At 36.5% G+C, this 10796-nt stretch overlaps 1 protein-coding gene across 1 annotated transcript; it reads right to left on the bottom strand.

Annotated features, from left to right (window-relative positions):
* Positions 1-800: 800 nt before the first annotated feature.
* On the bottom strand, positions 801-2834 carry LOC126759881 (uncharacterized). The gene is made up of 3 exons (XM_050475057.1): positions 2468-2834; positions 1909-2407; positions 801-1852 (listed from the first exon to the last, which is right to left on the bottom strand). The coding sequence occupies exons 1-3, from the start codon at positions 2782-2784 to the stop codon at positions 863-865; spliced, it is 1806 nt and encodes a 601-aa protein (XP_050331014.1). The 5' UTR covers positions 2785-2834; the 3' UTR covers positions 801-862.
* Positions 2835-10796: the final 7962 nt, after the last annotated feature.

Here is a 10796-nt window from a genome sequence, read left to right as displayed (position 1 = left end):
TTCAGCCCTGCACCCACAAGCTCGCAGGAGACTAACGAGGCTGTGGTTATCAGTCAAGGTGGTTGGCGACAGCAGTCATCATGTTTCATGCAGCAAGGAGTATCGCCTGCATGTACATGACAGATATTGACACCAGAGATTCCTCGTTGACTCTGGCAGAGTGGTCTCTATAGTACCACGAGCTTTTGTCAAGCAAAAGCTGGAACTCTCAGAATTTAAAATCTACGCAGCAAACTCAACTAGCATCAACACATACGACCGTCAACCAGTTACACTCAACCTTGGTCTACGTCGAGCATTCGTATGAACCTTCATCATAGCTGATCTTCAGTCTGCGATCATTGCTGTTAACTTCATCGCACAATATGGTCTACTGATAGATCTCAAAAAGCATCGACACATCGACACGCTGACATCACTTACAACGACTGGAGAACTTGAATATTGAAATCAAAGTTTTATTTTTAAAATAACGATGTAGAAATAAAGCCCCACAGACAAAAAAAACGGATGAACTCTGACTGACAAACTCTAAGTACACCGGCGGATTAGGACTCATCGGATCCGAACAAAATTTATAAGGTTTTCAGGTTTCTTTTAAGATATGGAAAGTTAAGAAATACAGTTTTTATTTCACAGAATTATTGTTACATTTTATTGCTTATTAAAACGTAGAGGGAATATATTTTTTTCTTTGTTTCATACTAGTTTTACATAATACGGAGTAACACCGAAAATTGTCAATATTTTAGCTTTGATTTGCATTATTTTGAAAAGAAAATATTTAATTTTGTGTATGCATAAGCTTTTAATGTCCCAAAGCTATGTATAAGAACTGCCGAAGCACCTTATTATAGACTTGCTATATTTTAGAAAGTAAGCTTTTTAAAATCCTTACACGAAGTGACAAAATCTCCAAGCCAAAAACCAACAATGCCAAACCTAAGCCTATACCAAGCATTACAAAGACGACATAGACATCTCCCAAAACGATGACATCAACCTGATTTGGATCTTCATTTCTATAGTTCAACTCTACCTGATACCAGCCCTTCACCAAGCCCGCCGAGCGTATCCACCAAATCTCCTGCTCAAACTGATCAATCAAGAATGAATGCTTTGCCAAATACATGGTGCTTTGAAAATTCATGAAATCATTGCTCAAAATCACAAAATAATCCGTTTTGTTGTGCCGCTTCTTGTAGTAACGCAAGAAATCTTGAGTTTCAATCGCGACATAATTCCGTTTGGAGACGTGCCTTACATAATCGAAGACGCTCAGACCATCCAAACCCGTTGTCGTAATCGTTGGTAGTTTTCTCAAAAGCTCCACATCAGTTAGTAAACCACGATTGAAAAACGATATAACGGTTGTGAAATTGCGCGCAACAAGCTCATCCAAATTCGACGGCACAGGCGCGATTGTATCATGATGTGCGTAAGTGAAGAGTACTCCCTGGTAGACGGCACGTATCAGCAGGGTAAAGCATAACCAAATGATGAATAGTAGGCGTCCATAATGGCACATTGGCGTATGTGTTGTTGGCATGCCAAGTAGAATGGATAGGGTGTTCAAGAACGGCTGCACATTCTTCTCCAAACTTTGCTTATAACATTTGCTCAATACAGCGAACAACACCCAGCATAGGAGGTACGTGCTCCAAATGAGTGACCATGTAATCGCATCGAAGGGAAATATGAACAGCTCCAAGGAATTTAAACTATATGCCTCCTTGGAGACGCATAAAATCTGACGCGTCTGGTAATAGCTGGAGACGGCTGAAACAATATCCAGCAGTGCGGGCCTCTGACTAAAAGCACCCAAACCCATATCGGCTTCGCCGTGCTGTAGCTAAAGGAAGACAAACATGCATTATTTTGGAATCACGAAATTCCTCTAGTATTTACCATTCTAATAGCGCCAAACTGGAATACTATATTATCGGGTGGCACTTTAACTTCTATTGTGAAATTTAATATTTCGCTCAGCTGACGCAACAAATGGCCCTCGATGCCGCCCACTACATGGCTGACGCCCCGTTCATCAGTATGCAAGAACGTGAAAGGTGGTATGTGTCGAATAGCGGCGCGCAAGACACAGCCATGGAAGTTCTTTAACTTGCGTGGAAATAGTGTCGAGTTCAGGAAATGCGTGCCATTGAAACGACTTATAAGCGTCGGCTCCACGCTACCGCAAAAGTGGTCCGTAAAGGGAAAATACGAGTAGACCATTATTTCACCACGAGCATTTTGTGTCTGTACACTGCAGTTAATCATCGAGTTCGCCCAACAATATGCAAAGATCTGCTGTAGATTGGACTGCATCTCTGCATCGCGCACTTGCAGAAAGATATAGTAATACTCGTTGTAGTTGTTGTGACGCGAGTCGGACGCAATGTCGATCTCACTGGAATCGTTAGTGCATTATATTATATGTAAACTAAAATTCCATAGAGTTTCGACTCACCGAAATGCCTGAAATGAGTCCGTTAGTATGAGATTGAAACGCTTTGTGCCGTTTACGCGCCGCATGGAGTGCTTGTGGAACACCACAAACCGCACCATAGATATACCCCACATGTGGAACAGCTTTTCCATGAGGTTGTTGTAAAAATTACATGTGTGTCGATCACGACAGCACAAAATGAGCGTAAAGAATGTGCCCACCTGGAGAAGATGATTGTGTATGACTTGTATTGTAGCATGTGCGGCTACGAGATTCGCCTCGTCATGCTGTTCGCCCGATCTGCTGTAATAGCTCGAGTACAATTGCGTTATGTTCATTTTGAACAGAAATTAATCAGTTCCAGAGACCTATTCGACAATATAGTTGAAGTGCTACTAAAACCATAACCTTAAAGGATCCACTATTTATTAAGAACACTTCAGTATACCTTGTTTTTCTTAACAGTTTAAGCATAGATTTGCTTGCTTAAGTTAATGTGAAATTAATTACAGCATAAAGTTAAATTTATTTGGCAGAAAGTTAAACAAAAACTACTTAAATTCTGTTTATGAAAATATTTTCCACGAAACATCAATTTATTTTAGTTTGAGTAAGCAACCTGTCACAATTGTTTCGCTTCATGGAAAGCAATTGGTATATGTACTTACAACGACGTAATCCTTTCAAACAACCGACAACAACTTTTAAGTTATCCAATTGTACAAAACAGCTAGTCGAAGATATTAGTTGATTAATGATCACTAGGTAAACAGTAATCAAATTATGTCTGTAAGTTCATAAAACATTTTTTATAACAACTATTTTACTTGACACCGACTCGCTTTAGAAAACTAGTACCAGTTAAAGAAAAAACAAAACTTAATGAGCCCTTACAGGGGTCTTGGTTACAAAAATTAATTATAATCTTTATATATATAAATCTTCTGACCGTGTGTTTGTATGTGAACTGCTCCTAAACGGCTTGACCGATTTTGATGAAATTTTTTGTGTGTGTTCAACGAGATTCGAGGATGGTTTAGATTCACAATTTGGTACACTGGAAAATGTTTTTTAAAATTAATTTTTCATTTCATTTAATTTTCGAATGTTTTATCATTGGATCCGATAGAAAAGTTGCGCTACCATCGCAGTATCAATATTCAAACCTTAAATTGGCGTAAATGTGCAATAAAAAAAACGATGCCAAAGTAAAAGGCGACATCTGTAGACAAGTTTTCATAATGTGGACAGAGTTGTTCGTTCGTAAGTAATAAATTGGGTGATTCAATCCATCTATGGGTAGCTATAACATTTTTTTTCATAACTGCTAACTATTGGAGGGGGTATCTTGACAGGCAATTTAAAATTGCAAAAGATCTGACATAAAAAAATAGCGGCATAACTGAAGTGTTGATAAAAAGGTGTATTAAAATTTGAGATATACAGAAATCTTTTCGAGTCATTGCACAGAGCAATGCAATATTTAAACGGGAACGATGAAGTACATAATTATATGCGTACAATTTCAAACTGATCCTTTCTGAAAAATAATAAAATTGCTAAATATTGGGAATGGTGGAATAGAACTGCAATCAAATACACAGTGCAATGAATTAACACTGGCTCATTTATAATTCGATGAATAATATACCACGGGCATCCCAAAAGACTGATGCCAAAACCTTTGCAGCCAATTTTTTTGTCTTTCCACGCTTGAGAACCGTTTCTTAATATGCAGTCCACTAGGCTGACGATCGATTGGACTCGATTGATTTCAGTGATGCACAAGCCAAATTCAATAGTATTTTTACCTCAAACCCCAATTCTTTCTTAACGCACGAAATGCTTTTTGATTAATTTTTTTGTAAACTAACACAAGTTGCTTCACCAAAAATGCGATTATTCCTTAACTAATACTTATAATCTAACTAATAGAAATCATATAGATGGTATTAGTAGTACAACCTATGTATCAGCCATAGTAAAACGTGGGCGGGTCCTATAGTAAATAATAAAAGTGTTCAGCTCAATCCATCTTTATGAACTCGTTAGTATAATGTTTACAACAACTGTTATAATTTAGGCTATTAAAACGCGAATATTACGCTGGCTGGTTCAAGCCATCTAAAGCGAGAGTAGATCCTCATAAAAACATTAACGTTGGTATTGATCTGTTCAGGTGAAGAATATACTACGCTACAATTATCTTGATCTTTTTTATACCTCGACTCCTCCATTTCTGCTTCTTCCTTCTTTTCATTAAATACTCGTTAAAATTTTAAATGGGATACGTATAGCATTTTAAAATGGACAACGGATATAAGGACTTGATATGTCCGATTTTTTTACTATTTTCTCCCAGAAAGAAAAATAAAGTTAATACTTTATTTCACTTCTTAAACATAATTTTGTCATATACTAAGAATAGCGTTTGAATTTGTTTGATGATCAACTCGTTCAATAGTACTATGCTATGGTGATTTCATAGACTTCGTTTTGATCGTGCCATACAGTATCGCCAAAAGTAGAAGCTCGCTTGGGAGACCATAATGGCCAATCTAAAGAAACTCCTCTATTAGTGACTAGGAGTTTCTCTCGTCTCTTCGAAGAGAGCCAAAAAAGGCATCGACTTAAAAAAAACTCGAGAGTGTTCAACGGGCGGCGGTCATCAGCAAGTGTGGTGCACTAAGGTCCACTGCAACTATGGCACTTAACGCCATCTTGCACATATTTCCCGTAGACATCGTCGGAAGGTGTATGGCTGTGAAAGTTGCTATTAGACTCAGAGAATCTGGGTTCCTAAAGGTGCACGTGTCTGAACACTCGGAAATCCTCAAACACTTTGACTTCATACCGGATCACTTGGATGATGGAGTCACCAAACCGAACTCTGGAGGCTTCTTCTCTGCCCACAAACCGGCGAGAGACCTGTGGGCGGTAAAAAGCCGTTGGAAGAGAGGAAGAGTGAGCTTTTTTACGGATGAGTCAAAGCTGAGAGTAAGGTTGGTGGTTTACTATCAGAAGCTCTGTATCAACTCCCGCTTCAGCATTCCTGACTATGGCAGTGTTTTCCAAGCCGACGTTGCAGCCATTATGGTAGCATTAGATTTACTGCTCCGGAGTGCAGACTCCTTCAGAAAAGTGACCACCCACTTAGATAGCAGACCGGCGCTACTAGCATTGGACTCATTAATACTGCGTTCAGGGTTAATAAGGAGTGCCTAACCGCGCTATCAATAGCATCAAGTGTCCTTGTGATAAGACTGGTATGAGTGCCTGGCCATTGCGGCCACAGGCCATTGCCCTATTGGCGTCCACGATCTTACCATACGCCATCTGCAGAAGCTAACTCAACACTTCCTTCTTGACTGTCCCTCGTTTGAGAGGTCACAACTTAAGCAATTGACAGCCCATTCCTTCGGACATCCCACCGAACTGGCGGGAACGGAAATTAAACACCTGTGCAAATTTATATTGGCTACTAAACGTTTTGCTGATTTATAAGTTAGAACACAGGAGTTCTTCTTTTCAATGGCTTTACAAAGGACTACACATAGCAGTTCACGTGCGATCTCTTTAGATCAGCCATCTAACCTAACCTAACCTAACGAGGAGCTGAAATATGCGTTAGTACGTTGGAACTTTCATGCCTGGTGTGAAATTTTTAAAACATTATAATTATTTTTTAATTCCATACTAACAGGTCAATTGAGAGGCCCCCGGGCCTACCACAATAGAACACATCTTTTTGCCAAAAAACGGTTTTTTTATTCAACATAGTTCCTTTCAATGGTGGCACATCTTTGAATTATGATTTTCCCTTTAAAATAGGCTTTAGTTTCGGCGATTACCTCTTCAATCGACAATTTCTTCCCAAACATTCTTTTGAATATGAGAACATTCTTTTGAGGTATGAAATAATTCGAAGCCCAACTCATGCATTTTTGCCATCGTTTTCACTGACTTGTGACATGGTCATTGTCTTGTTGAAACAACACTTTCTTTTTCTTAAAATTTTTAAGATAGTCGATAAAAAATTATTCCATGCGCATCCCAAAATACAGATATTCCATATTCTTGCCTGCCGACGGTTGCAGTCCCTTTGTGCCGTTCAGTCGGATGACGGTCGATTGGGCTTCGAAGTGAAATGATGGAGCTCTCTCATACCCAAATATTCGTGATTGATATGATGTACACGTTCAGTTGGTATCTTTTGACTGCCAGCAACAGCTTCGTTTTACAGCCATCTAAAATTATTTTGTGGATTTTTTGATGTTTTCGTCGGTAACAACCGGTTTTGGACGTCCAGTGCGTTCACCATCTGCGGTGCTCTTTTCACCACATCTAAACTTATCATACCAATCCTTGATGGTTGAATTTCCTGTGGCAGTGTCCAGAAACTCGTCATCAAGCCAAGTTTTTGCTTCAACTGTATGGTTTCCCTTCAAACACATTATTTTTTCAACAAGCAAAATACCTTTTTCTGCATTTTTTCACAATATCAAAATTTGCTTCACCCAGAATTATACAAGTGTAGTCCGCAAACTTAAGGTCTGACAGCTGTCAAATTTATATATGCGCCTTTTGAAAGTTATGGCTAATTAAAGATAACATGGATTTAATGCTATTAGCGCCATTTAGCTGTCGGGCCAGGGACTTTTCAATTGATCTGTTATCGTAATGAAACAAAGTTGGTCCATTGGCATATGAATTCGAAATTCAGAAAGTAATGAATGTTAAATTCATATACAAACATTTTTATAATAAATTTGGCAGATTACTACAAATATCTTACACATTTAATTCTTGCAAATTGAGGCTGTACCAGACTCTCGTTACTAATTTATTTACATCCAACCCTGGCTAAACTTGAAATAGTTTATTAAAAATATATTTATATATAACCTTAAAATAAATGGAATATTTATAAAACATTTTCTCTGGCATAAATTTTTCAATTTTTCTCAATCGGCAATCATATATACATACATACTTAAGTATATGTAAAGTATACGTATGTATATCAGTTACAGGAACATTTTTTACAAAATTCTCCAGAATTCATAACAGTCGTAATGCATTTCTAAGAAATCTTGAACATTTCTATAAATTGAAGAATTTCTATGACTTTGTGTGTTTGCTTCTTTTTTATCAAGCTTTCATTGCTTTCAATTTTCTCGTGCAATTTCTTTGTAAAAAGCGAAACGGATGATTTGAATGAATGAATATATTGTGGAAGTGTGGAAATCTGCATTGCAAATTCAACATTCACTTTGAATGCAAAACTGATAGTACCGTTCGCAATACCACGGAAACGATGTTGTGGGTGAATAAGATGAATGGCGGCTTGTACGCATGTGTTATGAAGGGTGTTCTGAGAAATTTTTAAATTTTTCTGGTTCTTGACTGTATGGCATATGCTATAGATAAGTGAGATAGACAGAAATTGATAGAAATTTGTGACGTATTAAACAGAGTGGCATCTTTGGTTCTGGTTTGGCTTGAAAAGAAAATTTTAGTAAGAATTATATGGCGGTACCGTTTGTGCTCCGAGCATTGATAAATTGCTTATCTTTTTCACTTGATTTTTTTTATTGTTTCTACATAATTAGCATGTAGAGATAGGTTTCTGTGGAATTTGAAAAAGAAGAGACACTAAAAATTTGTTTGGCAGAATAAGTTTTTAAATTAGCCTCTACTAGGACAAGCTCTAGAGTTTCGAATGAAAATGGTTTTAAAAATAGTGAGAGCATTTTAAAACACAGACTTTTTAGCAGAAGCATTTACATGAGTTTCCTCGGGAAAAAACTGCCTTTGTTCAATAATTTTTTCGCATTTAAAAATGAAATATTTTATTAGAACTTTTTACTGTTACAAATATACGCTACTAACAAAGAATTTTGAAATTTTTGAAAAAAAAAAAAATATTTTAAACTCGGTCATTTCGACGCCATTTCCGTTGACCCCTCGGAAAAAAGATGAGCCCGCGTTAGCATGATAACTCCTTGCAGGATCATCTAAAGTGAAAAAATATGTGTTTTAGTTAAAACCTTAAGAAAAGAAAACAGAAAATTGAACTTTGGCAGACACTTTTACAAAAAAATTTAAATTTCCGTGAAAATTTTGCGATTTATTTTTCAAATAGTTGTAATCAAAAAAAATTCTTCGTCCAAGTCTTTAAGAATTGTATCTTATGTGACCTATGTAAAATTTCATGAAGATCTAGTCAGTAGTTCTCGAGAAATCTTGCCAATTGACTTCAAAAACACAGTTTCGAATTAAATGCGTTTAAAGACGGCGGACTTAGCCTAGCAAGCCTCGAGCGCACATTTTTTCAAGGCTGTATCGCCGAAACTATTACTCGAATCAACTTGAAAGCTTAGGACAATATTCTAGAGGTTTTTAGAATTTAATAAGATAATAAAAAAATCGAGTTTTTGAAACCCATACATAGGTTACCACTTTATGGATGTTGCGGGAATGAAAATCATATAGCTATAAGACTTCTGTTATACACCAACTAGCAATGTCTCGAATGGGAGTATTTTCTACACGGATTAGATACTATTTTTAGGTATAACGGAACAGATGACAAACTATAAATTTTTTGGAAAAAAGTTGGGGAAGCAAATCTAGAATGAAACATACAATACATACTTGTATGTCAAGCTCAGCACATGAATCGGCTTAGAGAAACGGACTATAAGCTCGTCTATGAAGCAAGCATACTTATAATACTTGTTTTCTGTGCGACGATTGCTATTCTAACTGCAGTTTAGACTGAACTTTGCTTTGTTTAATATTTTTCTTAAGACACTTCGGTACCTAAGTTGCAAACATCAAAAAAATATCTGCTGAAGTCATCGATGAGATATTGCAACCTTCAATTCTCTGCCTACTTAAGAGCCAATAATATGCTAACAAGCGCACAATAGATCACACACATATAAAAGCGTCGACTCTCTGACACACTTTCCACAATTTAAATGAGGCAAAATTCAATTTATTCACAAACTGCGAATGCCCATTCATAAAATTTCATTGCAGAAATTTAGAACACTTGCACTGGCGCTTGAATAGCGAAAACAACAACAACAACAGCGCAATGAAATGAAACGAAAGTGTAGCAAATGAAATTGTTCAATTGATGAGAGTGGCGAATCGCATTTGGCAAATAAGCAGACGTGTGAAGACGGACGAACAGACAGACAGACAGACAGACACAAAACTTATCTTGGCGCAAATTTGGTCATCAGAATGGCAATTGAAGCGATGATAGTGCTAGTGAAAATGTCATCAATGTTAATGAAAGTGTTGCCAATGAGCGACACACGCACACACATTCGCACGCGCACGCATACTCTCACACACACACTTTCGCTTACAACGCCGCATTCAACTAATGACCGAAATTCTCAAAAGAATTTTCACTTATCGGCGAATAAAAGCGAGCGCCAGAGCGAAGATGAATATGGCAATTGTAGCAATGAATTCGCTTAAAAAAGAAGAAAATAAAAAATAATATTAAAATGGAAAAAATAAAATTAAAAATAATAAAAAAATAATAATTAATAATAAAACAAAAAAATAATAAAATTAAAAAAAACAGTAAAAATAATAATATAAGGAAAAAATAATAATGAAATGAAAAAAGAATATAAACTGAAAAAGAAAATAATAAAATGAAAAAATAATACTAAAATGAAAAAAATAAATAAATATTATGGCCAAAATGCGTCAGCGAAATCACATCTAATAAATAGTTGGCTAAATAAATCTACGAATATACAGTTATGACTAGACAAAACACGTTCAAATTGACATTGATTTGAGTTCTTTCTTCTTCGACAAAAGAAAATTTCATTGCTAAGTGGCTAGCTAACGGTTTGCGCGATAATGTTTTCATAGAAAGTAAAAGGAAAAGAAGAATGAGTGCGCGTAATGAAATGTCAAAAGACTTAATTAAACTGCTTCATTTGTTGATGGAAGAATTAGACAAAGATAATTGACATGTGTGACTGGGCACTCATGTACGTATGTGTGTGTGCCTATTATTATAAGTAGTAAAATATTTAAGTGCTTGTCATGAATCAGTTGGTTTGACCAAGTAAGTAATGCGAATATTTAATGGAAACTACGAAGTTTTTAAAGAAAAATATTTTTGAAATCAGAACCGAAATTATAATACCCTTCACCCGTGTAGCATAAGAGGGTATAAAAAGATCTTCATTGTGATTTTGTTCGTTTAGCTTAAATGGCTTGATTTTGATAACCTACACCCAACTCAAGACCCCCCCACAGAACCACCAGAAAAGATATTACTTCATGGGAGAGACAAGACATTTTACGC

Source organism: Bactrocera neohumeralis, chromosome 5 (assembly GCF_024586455.1).
Source record: "Bactrocera neohumeralis isolate Rockhampton chromosome 5, APGP_CSIRO_Bneo_wtdbg2-racon-allhic-juicebox.fasta_v2, whole genome shotgun sequence".
Lineage (NCBI taxonomy): Eukaryota > Metazoa > Arthropoda > Insecta > Diptera > Tephritidae > Bactrocera > Bactrocera neohumeralis.
This window is presented reverse-complemented; position numbering and strand designations above follow the sequence as displayed.